The sequence below is a fragment of the Rhamphochromis sp. 'chilingali' genome (genome assembly GCF_963969265.1).
Source record: "Rhamphochromis sp. 'chilingali' genome assembly, chromosome: 3".
Lineage (NCBI taxonomy): Eukaryota > Metazoa > Chordata > Actinopteri > Cichliformes > Cichlidae > Rhamphochromis > Rhamphochromis sp. 'chilingali'.
The window spans coordinates 33,331,930-33,349,275 of NC_137931.1; the positions used below are offsets into that span (position 1 = coordinate 33,331,930).

The window sequence follows — 17,346 nt, forward strand, 5'->3', positions numbered from 1 at the left end:
ACATTTAAGCTTGTTGATCAGATGGTTTGAAGGACTGTCACTGGGTTTTTACCTCTGAAGGATTTGATTATGATCACAGTAATGAGTGCCGTTGTTGTCAACTCTGGAAACCCATTTTCTGTTTTAGGGTGCTGTGCCACCAATGCATTGTTTGCTATGTGTCATAGAGATGCAGTCAGTAAGCGTCAAATAGTCTGAACAGTACGTTATGATGAACTGAGGTGCTGTTTCAAGGCCCAGTTTAAGATGAGGATTATTTTGGACTGCGAGTCAAGCAAAGCTACTCTAGTAAAGCTCGAGGAAAAAAAGATGGAGTGAAGATAAATTCAGAAAGACAAATGGAAAGAGAAAGACGCTAACGCCAGAGACGCAGAGGATGAACTGTCAATCATATCAAGGAATATTTTCAAATGTGACTCATTCAAAGATACTCTTAGACTGCAAGAATCTAAGAGCAGCTGAGACGAATAATTTTATTTTAGTAGTCTAACATTAAACATATAAAGCTGGAAATGAGCATAATAGGTTTCCTTCAAAACATATAGATCCTTTCCTTTGCACATCGTTGTTCCTTCCAAGGGGAAAACTTCTAGCTGTGTAGTCATGTTTTTCAGTCTCGCAGTCAGGCGAGTAGGTCAGAGTTGAGTGTAAATCCTCCAAAAATGACAAATAAAGCCAGATCTTTTTCAACATGCAAGCTAAGGAGTAAAACTCTACGTCCAGGTCGGGTAACAGGCTTTCCTCCCCTCCTCCAAAGACCTGAAAGACAAAGCCGGGGCTTTGAAAAAGAGCCTGTGAACAGTGAGGAGTGATTGGCAGCAGTATTCATTTCTTTCATGCCACTCTCCAAGGATCCCGTAGCTGAATAGAGGAGCCCCTGCCTTCACATCTTTTGTCTGAAAATCTCTGCACTCAGAAGTTCGTTTTAGAAGATGGTTGCCCTCCTGTTGAAATCGGAAATATACTGTCATGTTTTCTTTCAGTATTGTAGGGTTATTTAATTTGACTTGAGAAATGTTAGGAGCAGGAGAAGCTTAAATCAGATGGAGCCTTTTCATCTTTGTGCTGTCATAAAATAGGTGATATGCTGTGTTAGGGGAATGCACCTCCCTACATCTGACCTCGTGCTCACAACCTAGCCTTTCAAAGGCTGCTGTACAGTCGTGACCAAAAGTTTTGCCAGTGGCCTCACTGCTAAAACTAAAGTTTTATTTATTTGCCAATAAGTTTTTAGATATGTGTGAAATCCTTGTGATTGTTGTTCAATAAATCACAAAAACGTGTAAAAAAACAAACTTTGTGCCACTGCCAAAACCTTTGGCCACAACTGCACACACAAAGCCAAATATAGATGAGTAGGTGTGAGATGAGAGGCCTCTTAAATGACCCTTTATTCAGGATGAAATGAAACTGCTGATCATTTTCTCAGTGAACTGGTTGATATTTGTTGAGTAAACGAATGAGTCCCTTTTGAGCAAAAAGTAACCATGAATGAGGAGCCTTTTTATAGGACAGTCTTCCCCAGATTCCTCTCCCTGCCTTCATTCGCGTCTGCCCTCGGGCTGCTCCAAGGAAGAAAAGAAAGAAACTGATGTACAGCCTCTTTGAAGTGAGTGAAAGAAAGCCACAAAGATGGTGACTTAATGCGAGTTTTTCTTCTGGCTTTAAGGAACCCTGAAGTTCATCTAGTGCTGTTGTTTGCAGGCCATCTGTAAAAGCTCAGCAGTGCTCTTCGTTCGGGAAGTTCGGTCATGCTAAATTCACATCATTAAGGGGGATTCAGTTTTTTATTCCTAAGCTTGGATGCTAAAACTCCTTTTTAGTTACTGGATGTAAAGAAACTTCTAAAAGTGGTTTTCTGCAGAGAAAAGCGACTAAAATGTTTCCAGGGAAAGAGATGATGATGTGTTTTCAAGAAAGAAGATTGATCCCAGTTTAGTTCAGTTTTAACACACGTTTACAGAAAATATGCAAAAGTAAGGGTAAAGTAATGTTTCCGTGAGTGTGAACAAAATAATCAGAAGAGAAAAAAATAAAACTAAATTAAAGAAAAAGTTTTAATGTATTCATTTTGACTTTTTCCTTTCTTATAAATCAAGCCCATAAATCAAATCCCGTTACAGCAATGCACTGTAAGAGCTGAGATGACTAACATCTTCGAGGAGGAAGTAAAAACCACAAGGTTCGTGTATTTTGAACCAATGGAATGATCATCAGTTGAATTCTGCTGCTTTTGTCTCTGGATCAGCAGTTTGGTGTCTGTTTCAGCTTTCTTTCACTGCATGATGTGCACGTCTCCTGAGGCACGAGACCGCTGTCGCCTGGTGTTCCTTTTTTTTTTTGCCCCCAGCAGGCATCACACAGTGGATGCAGACCACCAGGGACAAGCAGTTACTAGAAAAAATGAAAAGATGCCCAGTGTGGAGGTCTTTGGTTGCTCTGACGTTTGTCTTGGTTTTCAGTAATCTGACCCATAAACAGGACTGACTTCACAGCGCTGTTGTAAAGTCTCATCCTGCCCTTCTGCTTGATCTGCATATATTTCCAGATAGTGTAGCCTGCAGAAAAAGCTGTTTTTAATTTTATCAGGGGGTTAAAGACCCTTGATTTTTTATTTTATTTTACAGTGACATAGAGACCCTGATTTAACAACTAGAAAATTGCGAGCTTCCTAGCTACTTCACAGGCCTAACAAATGTATCACTCGCACAGCCCAGGAACTGGACTTGGCTTCATTTTCCTGTTCTTGTATTTTCCATAGTACGTATGTGCTCCTAGCGTTATCTTTCCAGTCATCTCCTGAGACTGTAAACGACTCTGTCCCAGCCTGGCCTACATATGATGTACTTAAGCTTCCCACCCCTCAGACCCCTGTACCGCAGCTTTTTTTATGGGACAAACTGGATAGAACGAACTTGATTGCCTGTTGAATCTAACTGTGAGCTAGATGGCATGTCAGGTGACTGCCCGTGGAGAATTGGTAGCTCAGCGCCTCATATTAGAGCCAATGTTATCAAAGCAAAAAAAGCTGGTTATTTGTTTGTTTGATCCAAGCTAAAATTAAACCCTGCCCTACATTACAATTATATACGTCTTTTTCAGTTAGAAAATAATTTAATCTCTTTTTTGGGGGTGGGGGACTTTGGCTGTGGCGTATACTGATTTAAAAAAAAAACAAAAAAAAAACACCAACTGAGCCATAGTGTGTTGTCATGCAGGTTATTATTAAATCCTACAAAGCTGTAATGGCGCCAATGGAATTTTGCATATTAAAACACTACAAGAAAGCTGTCATTTAGAACTCTTCTTTTAATGATTTAAAATATGTGCATGATGCTATATTGTGGAGTCATGATTATCCGGTTCTTTTAATATTTGTTCTTGCATACTGTTTTTCTGCGCTAATGTGCTTTTTTTGTGGTCTAGGCAAACTGCTACACAAACATATTCACGTCATTCAGTTGGAGGGGATTTCTAAACTTAGTCTTATTTTAGATGTTACTGCAACAGGCTTCCTGTACCTGCAGCAAAATACCTTTATTCAGACATTATTACCAGTGGAATAGATTTGAAGATTTTGCAGTTGCTTATTGCAACTTCTGGGATATATGCTGCTTTAACTTGAACCTCAACTCAGCTAGCTTTACCTTATTTCCAGTCACACTTGAAAATCAGGCCTTTTCGTTGAGTAGCTCCACTGCGGCTCTGATGTCTTTACCCCCCGCCTCCTTCCTGTGTCTGTGGATTTGTTTAGAGTTTCCAGTTGATAGGGTTTCACGTGTGCCCTCATTTTCTCCTTCTTTGGCTTGTGTGGCCACTATCTTTCCAGAGAGAAGCTGTAAGGAGTGTTTATCTCCTGAGCACTCAGGGATGGAGGCTTTGGGAGGTACAAGAGGGTCTTTGTTATATCTGCCCTGGACTTTGCCACCTGGCCACTACCACCTTTTGTTCTCCTTTTTCAAAGTCTGCAATGTGATCCACAGCTCGCAGAGGAGTGTTGACTTAAAATGTAGTGACACTCTGCTAAGCTGAATTTCATATTACTGGCTTATTGCTTTGTTTTATAACTGTGTAGATACTGTGCTGTGTATGAAATGAAATGGTTTCACTTTTGATATGAAGGTTTCAAAAATCTTTCTTTCAGCACATTATTCATTATTATGGGGTATTTTATTATTTTTTCCCCCCTTTGTCATTAGTTACCCTGTTCCAGTGGGAAAGCTCCCTACTACAGTAGCTTTGCATGAAACAAAGTTGCTTTGCATGATTCACAGTTCATAATTACATTAGGAAATATTCCAAAAGACTCTTGAAACAAAAACATTGAGGGGAGGTCCAATTTATTGACTCCATTTAGTAGATGTGAGACGTAGCAAACACTGATTGGCTACAGACTCGTTTTTGAAAATGGACATTACTCAAGTGGACATTAGAGGAACTGAAGTTTTTGGCACTTCAGTTATTCAGGTCTGAACCACTAAGAAAAATGTAGGAAGAGGGATGAGAGTGAGTAAGCCCCTCTCCTCTGTCATGGTTAGAATCAGGGTTGTTGTGCCCTTAAGGAAAGTCCTCATATTGTGGTGAACAGCAGAGGACTGATTGTACTGAGCTGCTCTGAGGTGTAGTGTGTCAGTGTGGTGCTCTGTGTGGTTTTATACATCATCTCATGTGGCTTTTATAGGGATTTGAACATATGTATGTTCTTTCTTTTTACATTACTAGTGTCAGACTAGGACGGCGTCCTCAAATGTTCACCAAATCTTTATTCTGAACAGCTTCTTCATGCTATTCATTTTTGTGGTGCATCTCGTTTCTCCTAGATATATAAATCATGCATACTGTATGTTGTTTGTTTTGTTTTTTTACTGACTCAGAATGGACCTTTGTTACATGGCATCCGTCAGAACTTCATTGGTGTGGTCAGAAAGATCATTCCATACTATTCACTAAGATGAGATATACTTGAGATCTATCCCAGAAGCTGGGAAATTCCTGTTGTAGCAGGCAAAACATTAAAGACTACATATAGAAAACTATATACCAGCTTAAACAGAGTAGAGAAATGGCTAAGTACTTTTTTTCCAGTTAACTTGAAGAAATAAGTACAAAAATCAAGTACGAAAGAAAAGCATTTAGAAACTTGAGTATAATACAAGCCTAAAATTAAAATACAAATACAATAAAATTATATATAAAACACTGATTAAGTGTTTCTGTGACTTACTAAAGTAGCATATTTGGATTCTTTCCTTTTCTTTCAAGCTATGCTGTGTTTCATCAAATTCACGGTATTATTGAGGACCAGGAATATGAAGCCTCGGCTCTAAACGTCTGGGATGAGGACTAACTGAAGAACTGGACATCTGTGCTAGTTATACACTTATTCAGGCAACCTCTTATCCCGTCTTTCTAAATAAATGACCACACTGAGCTGCACCAATCACGTGTGGTGCACAATGAGGCAAACGTTATTTTTCATTAATTATATTTGGCTTAATTTGTAGTTAACCACCACAAACCTCCGTAAATCATTATTATGTATAATTAATTTAAATATTCTCCTCCCAAACTTTGCACTCTGAAAGGGAAACTCCTACAAATAAGGCCAGCTCCTAAAATTACAGTGTCTGTACATTTTAGTTGCAAATTATTAATAATATGGCTCCTTGGTAAATCCTGACAGTAGTTCTTCAATGCCAGCTGGCCCTAGTGTTGGTGAATCTGGCCTCAGTAGATTCACTGACTGATCATTGGCGAGGCACATGTGTATGTTGGGAGCATTGCTGGTAATTCTTACCCTCCGTCCTTTTGCGAGCCAAGTGACTGAAAGTGAATGTATGGTTTTATGTCACCGATCCACCATGCTACTATCAGGGCTTAGCAAAGAAGCTTTTGTACAAACACTTCAGCTTTGAAAAGCACTTTAAATGATTTGAGCTGAAGCCTTATTCTTGTTATTACTATAACTTTATTATCTTCGGCTAAACTAGTTTTGAATCCATTTTTCCACAGAGCAGGCTGTGGATTATTTCCACGGTGTCTTACAGTGAAGTGGAGGGAATCTCTAGGATGGAAGGAATGTTAGGAAGGAAAGCAACCAGAAAGAGCAAGCGATTACAACGATCAGCTCTCTGAAAGCAGTGTAATGGTTGAATTACCGAGACATGATTTAAGGGATCTGAACTTTAAAAGAATTTCCATACAATAATACTTCATAATAATATGTTTGTACTTGTTTCTTTGTTACTTAGACACTGGTTACCTCACGGATCTCTGCAAGTTGGGTCATGCACTGCTTTCGTGTCGTTTACTTTGCCGCTGTGCCAGTATATTGGTAGTAATTTCATGCATGAATTTTTTTTAATGAATTCTTCAGATACTTCCATACAAACAGACAAAACACCCACTGTATTAAATCATCTGCTGTTAGGAGCACTGTTAAGTTTATTGACCGGGGCACTGCATTAATTGTGCATCCTAGTCATATGATTATGCAAAAATTAATGTAAGGCTGCAAAAAATAATTCTAGTTTTATATTGCTCAAGTGCTTGGCCTGATAACTGTGGGTTTCTTTATGGATGGGACAAGAAATGTGGCATCGGTGGTGAAATGCTGACGACAAACTGCTTAAATGCTGCAGTGAAACAGAAAAATTGTGCGGGAAATGCCAACAACACTCTCTCAAGTGTCATGCTGGAGAAGTCTGAGTTAGCATCAGAGCTGGTGGCATCTCTAGTTGTTTGATGTGCAAGGCACACCACTAATCAAAAAGGAGTCCTTTTTACACACACATCTCCTGGTAATACTGTTTTTCATTCCAGAGAGCTGAGTATTTAAGTCAGGGATTAAAGTGCAGTGCATGGTTCAACTTCCTCCACCTCAGGAACCACTTATTCCCCATCCTCAGTCTGTGTACACTTACAGGCTGCTGCTGCTGCTGCCACCGCCTCCGATTCCTGTTTTGAAATTCTGGCATTTTGGGTGGAAAGTGCTGTGAGAAACTTGAGCCACTCTCGTCTTCTTGGAGCCTTTATGCCTGGCTGCATAATTTAATTGGTATAAGAGATGTGTGTGGCCTCATGTTGAGACAAGGGGGGCACACAAAGTTGAGCACGAGTAAGGTAATTATTCCTGTTGAGAGGTGCCAAAAGTACAGACATTCTGTACTCAAGTAGAAGTACAGTTACTAATGTTTAAAAATACTCCAGTAAAAGTTGAACTTCTTTACTCAAGTAAAGGTGAAAAAGTACAAAAGTAGTTCCTCAAAGAACATCTCTACCACCTATTTTTATGCAAAGCTAACTAAACCTTGTCCCACATTAATGTAATAAAGAAATTATATTAGTAGATAGGAATACAAACTTTATGTTAGTCTGATATTCAGTTCTAATAAAGGTACTAAGCTTGAATCAGGTAAGTAGAACATGAGCAGAGGGGAAAAAAAGGAAAATAAAAAATAGCTCTATTTTCTCTTGCCTACATTGTAGAGGTTGTCTTTGCCTCTAAACAGGTGTGGTGGTGGTGGTGGTGGGGGGGGACCCTAAAACCTAAAATCACCTGTAGTGGCTCAGAGTGGGAAAAGAATCACAACTTACAATAATTTCTGTTGAGAGCTGCAGTAGATTTTCTTAGTTTACAGGCTGTGGTAAGGTGACCTGCTGCTCTTTGTGGGTGTACAGAATTGAATTCAACCAGATGTGAGCAGATGTTTCATGAGTTGTCCTGGCTGATTTCCATCCTCTACACTGACAGTATGTTTATGCTGGGGGTCTTTTTCTAGATGGTACAAGGTTCTTACAAGAGTGGATTTCAGTGAATGAATCTCAGCATCACCAGCTAAATTTCAGATTCAGCTCTGCTATTCTTAATGTACCTAACTCTGACCATGAAACCACGGACACTGTGCACACAATGTTCTTTAGTTTAAATCCATCACAGTACAGCAAACTAACCTGTTTGCCCTAAAAAAAAAAATCAGTCCCTTTATGCTTGCTAGTCTTCTCTAGGGCTAGCTACATGCTGAAGTACTGAGATAGCAACTTATGGACACCTGCAGTCGTTCCGGTGTTGTGTCAAAAAACAACACTGGCCCACTCTAACCTCTGAGTATGACACACGCTTGTACCCGTTTGATCTCGTTTTAGTCGACATTTCCTGGTGATTAATACACAAAAAGGAGTGCCTTTCATGTGTTACTGTTTAGGCTCAAGTCTGCTTGATGTTGGTGGCCTGCAGTGATGAAATAACTCCCTTCAGTTCCGACAAACCAAAAGTAACAAGCCTGTTTTAAGCTTGTAAGAAGTAGAAAGTACAGAAATCAAAAAAAAAAAAAAAATGTAGTGTGTAAAAGTAAAAAGTTGTCAGACGAAAAAACTCAAGTACAGATACCTGAAAATTCTACAGTAATCGAGTATTTCTGCTTTGTTTCTTCCCACCGCTGTTCCTGTTTGGGCTGTGTGCTCGAATCAGCATGCAGTTCTGAAGCTGCTGGAAAAGCAGAAAACTGATTTCTGATTGTGAGCTGGTGCCGATCCAGGTGCAAACTTGGGTCCTGATATGATCAATCAGATCAAAGTTTCAGCATGTCCCCTCAGAATCAGTTCTTTTTTTTAAAACACAACTTTAATTTAAGGAAGTTATGCATGCATTTTACTTTGAAGTTATGAAAATTTAAAATTACAAGCTAGTCGAGACAAAAACATTTACTGTGAACATTCCCTAGTCTGCCTTTCAGCACACCCCTTTTCTTTCCATGCAAGTCAAATCCCCCTTTTTTTTGATTTAATCATCCAAAGGCTTAGTTTCTGAATTTTACCTTTTCACATGCTAAAAATGTGATCAACAGAAAAAGAGAGAGCAGCTGTCTTGTTCTTTGGACTCGTTAGAAACTTTACGTAACCCTCGTCGCCTCTGTTTTTAATTGAGCCGGTGTAAGAACGCCCTATGACGGGTGCTCTGAGACACCCAGGGGTACTGTGGGAGCCTGGGTGCATTCTTCACTTCTCTTTAAACTAGATATTCACAGACTGATAGACCCTTCTCTGCCAGACAGACTCTTTCAAGGAGTGATAGCACTGCCTTGGGCACTGGTTGGGGGATTTCACCAGCATACATTACACTTTTTGATGGAGTAAAAAAAGAAAAAGAAAAAAAGCTTCTTTAAAGGCTTGAATTCGTTAAAATAAAAGGGGAAGAAACAGCACAGAGTACCAGCCTGCTGAGCTTTCTGTGAATGGTTGCACAGATTGTGAGTGTCGGGTTTAGTTTCCTAGATTGGAAATTATGCTGATATTTTTGGACGCTGTCTGACTTAAACCTTTTGAACTTTTTCACATGACCATTAAGTGTTATTAAGTGCTAACAGCGCAATTAGAGCAGGGCGATATGGCCAAAAATATTTATCACGATATATATTTGAAAATTTGCGATAACGATATAACTGACGATATAATGGATGTGAGACAAAATACAACTCCACAACATTACTAGCGCAAAAAGACAACCTTCCATTTATTTTCACTTAAACAAGAAGCTGGTTTTTATGTACATTAAAGCTTTATAAAAATGTAACAGTGCAAATGCAAATTCCTTGCTGAAAGTTTAACCAAAAGGCATTTCCAGTACAAATGGGCTGACATATCCTGAGCATAACCATGTATAATATCCACTGAAGTTAAAAAGAGGTGCTTTGCAACATTAAACTGCAGTGTGCAGTACGTATGTTTCGGACCATAAGGTGCACGGGATTATAAGGCACATTAAGCGAAACAAAGCAGTCAGATAAATCAAACTTTATTAAACTCATTCTTCTTGCTTCCTCCACTTCTGTACCATTGATTCATTAATGTTGAATTCTCTGGCAGCTGCTCTATTCCCATGTTGTTGCAGTATATTAATGACTAACCTCGTATTGTGGATGGATTATCTCAGTTGTTCTCCTGACTGAAGTTTGGTCCGTTTACAGCATCCTGCCATGCGATTGCATTTGTCTCTAACCATGAGGAACCTTCCCCTTAACTTTTATAAGTGGAAAAAAGTTAGCGTTCATCCTCCAGCTTCACTGTTTATGTTATGCTAACATAGCTGTGTCGCTAGCGATCACCTAGCACATCATTATATACCAGCTAGCCCAACTTCAGTAACCCTACAAACGTCACTGCTGTTTAGTTTCCTGTCTTCATTTATGTTGGAAGTGATAGCAGAGCTGTACGTTTGATTTTTTTTTTTTCAGAAATCTCTCAGTCAGAACATGCAATATCATGCTTAGGTAACTAGCGAGACTAGCGAGCTAACTTCCGCTAGCTTCCTGCTAACTTCTAACTCTGTTAAATGTAATAACTTTTGTTTTCATGGATGCCTGGAAGTTAAACTTTATAGTTACACCTGGTAAAGCAGCAATGCTGATCGTTTTATTAAAGATGAAAGAATTTAGACAGGTTTTAACTCTCAGTGATGCTGCAGTGTTGTTTGACCTGAAGCATACAGAGTTTAAGACCCAGATTACTCCCAGATTTAAGAGCATCTTAGTCCGACAAATACGACAATAACAACGGCCGCTTGCATGTTCTGCAAAAAAATGTGCTTTGTTGTGTATCTGACGGACAAACACCAAACCAGTTCCACATCACTGAAGTTGCACCATTTTTACAAACCAATTCTGGTTCATCTGTTTCACTCAACAATCGGCCATGTGCGTATGAAAACAAAGGCACTGCGCATGCGCGTTTTACTCCCATTCTATCGCGATATTTCATTTTCCTATCATTGCCTAACATTATACCGGTATTACCGTGAACGGTATAATATGGCCCAGCCCTAAGCGCAATGATGTTGCAATGTTTAGTCCATCTCTCTTTACTGAGGAGAAGCCTGCTAGTGCGGCTAGCAGTGTGACTGGATATTTAACCGTATACGAGACTTGCTCTGAATGAGGAAATGTGTTATAAAAGGTCTTTTATGTCCCGTGATCTCAATAATTTCTTCACAATAGAGGTTTGTTAAGTGATGTCAGTCCACAGAGTTTAAGGGCTCAATCATCTCCTGGACTGGATGAGGTTCTCACCGAAGTAAAATCTGTTCTTTCTTCTCACACAGGCCTCGACGCAGAGCTGTACTACGTGCGACACGATGTGGTGAACCATTACGCGCTTTCCTTCAACATGTCTGTGCCCACTGAGACCAACAGCCTCTACTTCACATGGTACTCCAAGACAAAGGTGAGACCGAGCCGAGCATGTTCTCGGCACACAGGTCATCTGATCACTCATGTGAGGGAAATATTAACATTTCTTCTCCGTTCCTCGTTTAAAGGTTGACTACCGGCTTTCATTCAGCGTGGAGAACCCTGTAGCCCTGAACCCGCCATGGTGCAACATCTCCCTTCAGGGGGAAGTGCCCCGTGTTCCCTCTGGTCTGTCAAATATTCACCTTTAATTTTTAAAGAAAAGTTCTGAAAATCCTGAAGCTATGATGGAGTTTTTATGTGTGTGTAATATTTATGTTTTTGTGTGCGTGTTTCCTCCGCAGTCTTCAGAGTGGACATCTTATGTTCGGGCAAAGTAGATGAAGAGGCATTTTTAACAATGCAGCTGAATCTGACCATCCATGCCAACAACTACACAGTGCTCAACTTCAAGAGGAGGAAAATGTGCTATAAGAGTAAGAATCTGTTCATGTACACAAATGTGAGGTTTAAAAACTCTCTCAGCTCTGAAAATTTAATGTGAAAAGCTCCTTATGAAAATAAGTTGGATCACAAATGGGTGCAAAGTTTTGAGCCGTCCCATGTACTTAGAGGGCTCGTAACAAGGAAAATCTTAATAGTATGAAAAGACATTTTTAGCTTTATTAATTATGAAGCTCAAAACACAGTAAGAGCTTTGTAGTGAAATCTGATGGCATCTGACAATTTTCAGTAACATTGGAAAGCAAAATTGTAAATTAAAATTTTAAATCTGATTAAAATAAAATAAAATGGGGTAACTGGAGAACTGCTCGGGGGGGACTGGAAGAACTATGACCAGTCAAATGTTATTAAAAACATCCAGGGCCACTCAAGGTAACATGTAACAAATGACTTCTGTTTCTGTGCGCTATAGATGATAAAAATTGAACCATCGCGTATCAGGCTGCACCTTCTTCAGGAGCTTTAAAAAACCCAGCAAAGCAATTAATCCTCTTTTATTCTCGCCATTGTCAGCCTGTAAACAGTAGTACTTGGTATGCTTTCGGTGTCATTTCAGCTAGTCACGCACATCACGATTTTTCTTTTTTGTAACCTGACACGGTTGGTTGCAGGTTACCTCACAAGCTTTACAAATATTCATTCAGATGTCAAAATGGACTGTAGACACTGACTGGTCTGTGGTAACATCACAGCCCGTGTGAAACACAACCAGTGAAGTGACCACAACACCTTCTGGCCTCTAGGGGCAATGGTGAAATATGCATATCCCTTCTAAGGCCATCAGACAGGAACCATAAATTAGAAAGACATCTCACAGCTCACAGCAGTTTAAAAACACTCTTTCCTTACCAAGGATTGTGTAAATGCAGGGGGATAAAAAAAAAAAAAAAATTAATAAGAAAGAGACATAAAAACATAACAGCAGGGCAGACACACTCGAGCAGCATTGATTTAGATTAAGAAAGACTACAGATGCACCAGGGTCCTAGATCTCTCTTCATGTTACCTTATGTATTTAAAGGCAGTTTACCAGGCGGCCATTAACCCTTTAAAGGTCATATCAATAAATGTCACCTTTCTAATTTCATTAAATAAATAAATAAAAATCTGTCATATTGCTGGTTCCCCTACATTATAAACCAAACGTTAAAGTAACAGTAGGTAGATGTGCCGGTTCTTGTGTTCCTTGTTTGCTGCTATTTTCAAACTGCCTGAAGATAATTACATGTGGCCCAGAGGCTTCTTGCCATATGCCCCCATGGAAACAAATTTATTCCCGTCTTATTTTAAGCAGGAGTCGAATTGGTAGCATGAACAGATTCTTTGTGTGCCTGAGTTGCAGTCATTCCTCCCTGTCGCTGCCTGCAGTGACACAGGAGAGGGCTGAAAATGTTTGTCCGTGTTTGCTGATTTATGATCGCAACTTGTTGTCAAAATAAGTTAACTGCTCAACTTTTCAAGGGTTTCAGCATCACCCTCTAAACAAGACCAAACTAACAGAGTGAAGAGTTTGTTTTGCGTTCTTCTGTTTGAAGCAGAGCTTTTTGTTTAAAGTTGAGATAAATGAGCTGCTTTTGGGCTTTATAATAAATTGCACCAAAGATTTAGGAAAAAGAAAATCCCCGTCGTGTAGTAGAGACATGCTCTTTAATTTTTTTTTAATTTAAACCACATTTTCTGTGTTGCTGTCATGTTGTATGGATAAATTACTTGTAACGCTCAGCTGTTATGCATCACTGCATCACATTCACATCATAGTCTGTTGGTTGTGGATGGAACTTGTTTTTTGTTTTTAGGGGAAAAAGTGTTTACAGGCGTGATAGTGTATACAGGTGAACCAGTGAGAAGAAAAGTTGGTTTAAATCACCAGAAGAAATATGGAGAAAAGCAAAAAACACTTTGCTAAAGTGCTCATACCAGCCTTAAAATGAATTAATAATCATCAGGAGCATGGGTTTATAAAGAAAGGCTGAAATAAGAGGTTACACCAAGCCTATGTTAATAAAGCTGAGTCCGAGCTAGAAGTTAGCATCATTTGAATATATTTTGATAATTTGATGTTAAATGAAGTTTATGTATTTCTCTCCCTTTCCCCCTCCCCAAACAGGAATCGATTCTGAAAAGATCCCCATTCCTCTCAACAATAACTCTCTCCCTCGGCCTGACTGTAAGTAAACTTTCCACCTTGTCCCCCTCTTCCTGCTGCGTGTATTGTTCACAGGTGGCATCAGCCTAGTGAGACAGATGTTAAATCACTATGATGTCAGCTGTATAGGAGTCTTCAGTAGTCTGTCTTCGTTAGGAAAAAAGAAAATGAATTGAGGGCTAAAGAGAAGGATTCATTGTGCTATTGAAGACCACTGTCAGCTCCCACCCACCCCTCAGAGTTGGAGTGGTTGTTCTCATCTATTCAGACTTGTGTGAGCCTCCTTGAAGCAAAGCACCATTAGTGGGTCGTCTCCCTTCTGCTTGGGTAGGCCCGAGGAGCCCGGGGCCCTCGGAGGCTTTTAGAGAGGTGATGAGAACAGCTCTCAGATGCTGGACCCCGGGCACAGTCACTGCTTTTCCAGGTCTCCATTAACTCTTGAGTGGAGCCCGAGGTGCTCTCATACTTTCTTTTCCATGTATGCCTTTTTTCTTTTTTTTTTTATACTGTGGCCATCATATCATATTTTTGCATCATGCGATTATGGAATTTATGCTGTAATCTCACCCCTTTTCCTTTGTCTTTTTTAGAGCGGCTTGTTTGTCTGATTCTTAATTTGTGTCATTTTTGTGTCATCAGTAGATGGTGTTACCGCTCCCACCACCTCCACCCAGGTGTTCTATATAAGCGTGAGTGTCTGCTGCATTGTCATCTTCCTCGTGGCCATCATTCTGGCCATCCTGCACCTGCACAGCATGAAGAGAGTGGAGATGGAGGACAGGTACGGTTCTTTTGCTTGTTCTGCTTCCAAAGAAATCTTACACCCTGATGTAAGAGTGACGTCTTAAGAGCAGCACTTCTTCCTGTAATCTCCACTTCAGATGAAGCTTGCACAGGTTATCAATGTAAAATTAGATCAGCACATTCAGAAAGGTTTGCCATCGGGACAGTCAGAAATTTTAAAAAGCTAACACACTTATCATTTTAGACATTTTTAAATTCAATTCTGAATTTAAAATCATTCTCCTCCCAAACAAAATCTTTAATAAAAGGGCCACGTCATATCTTAAAGACCTCATAGTACCATATTGTCCCAATAGAGCATTTAACCTAAACAGACTGCAGGTTTTCAGGGGCCTCTTCTGTGGAATCAGCTCCCAGTTTGGATTCAGGAGACGGACACCTTCTCTACTTTCTACTTTACTGAGTTATACTACAATAGGCTTGTGTGGATGTTTCACATAATGCACTGAACATCTTCTCCTCACTCTCTGTGTGTTTATACACCACTACTGAATTTAATCAGTAGTAATTATTAGTATTTATTATTAACTCTCCCGTAATGTGTCTTTTGTCCTGTCTTCCTCCTCCTCACCCTCATTAGCCACAGCAGATGGCTGCCCCTTCCTGATCCTGGTTCTGCTGCAGGTGTCTTTCTGTTAAAAGGGAGTTTTTCTTTCTCAATGTCACCAAATAGTCTTACGCTATAAAGCACCTTGAGCCATGTGACTGTCAATTAAAACTATGACCTGACTGACTGAAAGAAAATGACTATCCTGTGCTTTAGGGAGGATGTTTATCAAGGACTTTTTTTTTCTTTTTAAACGTATAATATACGACTCTGTGTCTTTCAGTGTGAGTGACAGTGGAAGCTCACAGGGCCTTTCTCAGCCGTCCACCCAGACCACGCAGTACCTGAGGGCTGACACTCCAAACAACGCCGCCCCTGTTACCAGTAAGATTTTACCTCCCCTACACCACACCCTTCAGACTTGTGAATCACAAGATGAAACATCTGTTCAAGTTTCATAAAAAAAACAAGTGATTCAGTTTTCCACACATTTTCTTCTCTTGCTCAGGTATCTCCAACTTGGATGCTTCTCAAAATGCAGTAATTGGCTGTGAATGACTCAGTTAGTTTAACTGGTATCATATGATGTAATGAAGCAAACAGTTCCTGCAGTAATGCTATCTTCTTTCTTGTTGTTGTTGCTCCTCTCCTTGTGACCTGTTACTGTGGGAATAATGTGTAACTGTCCTCACCATGTGCTTCGTGTCAGACAGCAGTAAGAGGAGAAAAACGGGCCTGTTTTAGTGGTTGGCACATTGTAAACGCAGACGTGGGAAGAGCAGGCCAAGCATCTAGTGTTTTAAAACTTCTGTTTTTCTCCTTTGCTAGAATCAACGCTAGGGCTGTTCGATATAACGATATATATCGGATGACAATATAAAAACGTCTATCGTTTCATTTTATGCTATCGTTTGTTTCGTGGTGTCACAAAATAAACTGTTTGCGGCAATATTTTTTCATCGTTTTGATGGTCACTGTAGTGGCTATATTAATTAAAGTTCTCTCTTTCTCTTATATTTAATATAACCACTAGAGATGGCACGATACCACTTTTTTATGTCCGATACCGATATCATAAATTTGGATATCTGCCGATACCGATATGAATCCGATATAGTGTTTTTTAATCAACAAAACTGTTTTTTAAATATCTTGCTGCATTTTGTATAAGTTCATACTCAAGTTTAAAACAACAACTACACTAAAGCTATTCTGTTATACCTGTATGCAAAAAAAAATGTTTCATAGTTCAGCAATACTGATCAATCTAATAAACTTAAACCTACACCATCCTCCCTATTCTGGTATTTTAAAGAGTACTTAGGATAAATATTAAGCAACCTAACTAATAGGGTTCCAACTCCCAGCAACAACAAAAATAAATAAATAAAAAATGGGGAACCACCCCTCACGCTCCACCTCATGATGCTTAATCGACGTAATCAACCTTAATTTGATGCAGTGTGAAAAAAATGCACAGAAATCAATTATTTTTCAAGAAATATTAAATAGATTCAACATCTTTCTTCAACAAAATTGCAGACTGCACAGATGGTACCTTCCCAAAGGAAAAAGTACTATAGCTTACTAGGGTATATATATTAGACTTAATAGTTACTATATACAGTAATGGACTTCTATTCATTTTGCATCAAATTAAAACTTTGGGTGTCAGATAATTATTTATTAAAAGCTTGACATTTTAAATGAGAATAAGAAAGAAAAGTATGTCTTTGTGCCCCCTTTTCCCTGTTAATGCCCTATCGGCCCCCCTGGCTAAACTTTGCTAGATCCGCCCCTGCACAGTTACCAGCCGTCAGCTACGTAGAAAAAGATCCTCGAGTAGAAAGTAATATTAAATACATTCTAACAACAGCTGATCAAGCTTAAACGTGCTTCTGTTGTTCAGCCGCTGGTTTCCTCTTTCTGGTGCAAAGTGGGCCAAAAGCAAACTAGAGAGACGGACTCACGACAGAAAAGCTGATCAGCTGATCGTTAAGCAGTTTCATGATTGAAGTAGCAGCAAGAAGAGGCAGTCGCTCCATATATCGTTTGTTAAGCTTAACGCAGGAATGCTTTACAAACATTCAGAGATGGACTTACACACTTGCTTTACTTCTCTCGGGGATAACTTTGTCGGAGATGAAATGCCGGGTTGCTAG

General features: G+C 39.6%; 1 protein-coding gene across 2 annotated transcripts in view; it reads left to right on the top strand.

The window, feature by feature from the left end:
- Positions 1-17,346, top strand: part of ryk (receptor like tyrosine kinase) — a 54,724-nt gene that overhangs the window by 9,340 nt on the left and 28,038 nt on the right. Inside the window, exons 2-7 of one of the 2 annotated variants that reach the window (XM_080877561.1) lie at positions 11,096-11,217; positions 11,312-11,411; positions 11,528-11,659; positions 13,795-13,854; positions 14,473-14,614; positions 15,468-15,568. In XM_080877561.1, coding sequence (XP_080733687.1) covers positions 11,096-11,217; positions 11,312-11,411; positions 11,528-11,659; positions 13,795-13,854; positions 14,473-14,614; positions 15,468-15,568 — 657 coding nt within the window. The remainder of the gene's footprint in view (positions 1-11,095; positions 11,218-11,311; positions 11,412-11,527; positions 11,660-13,794; positions 13,855-14,472; positions 14,615-15,467; positions 15,569-17,346) is intronic. The other variant, XM_080877562.1, reaches the window with a different exon arrangement.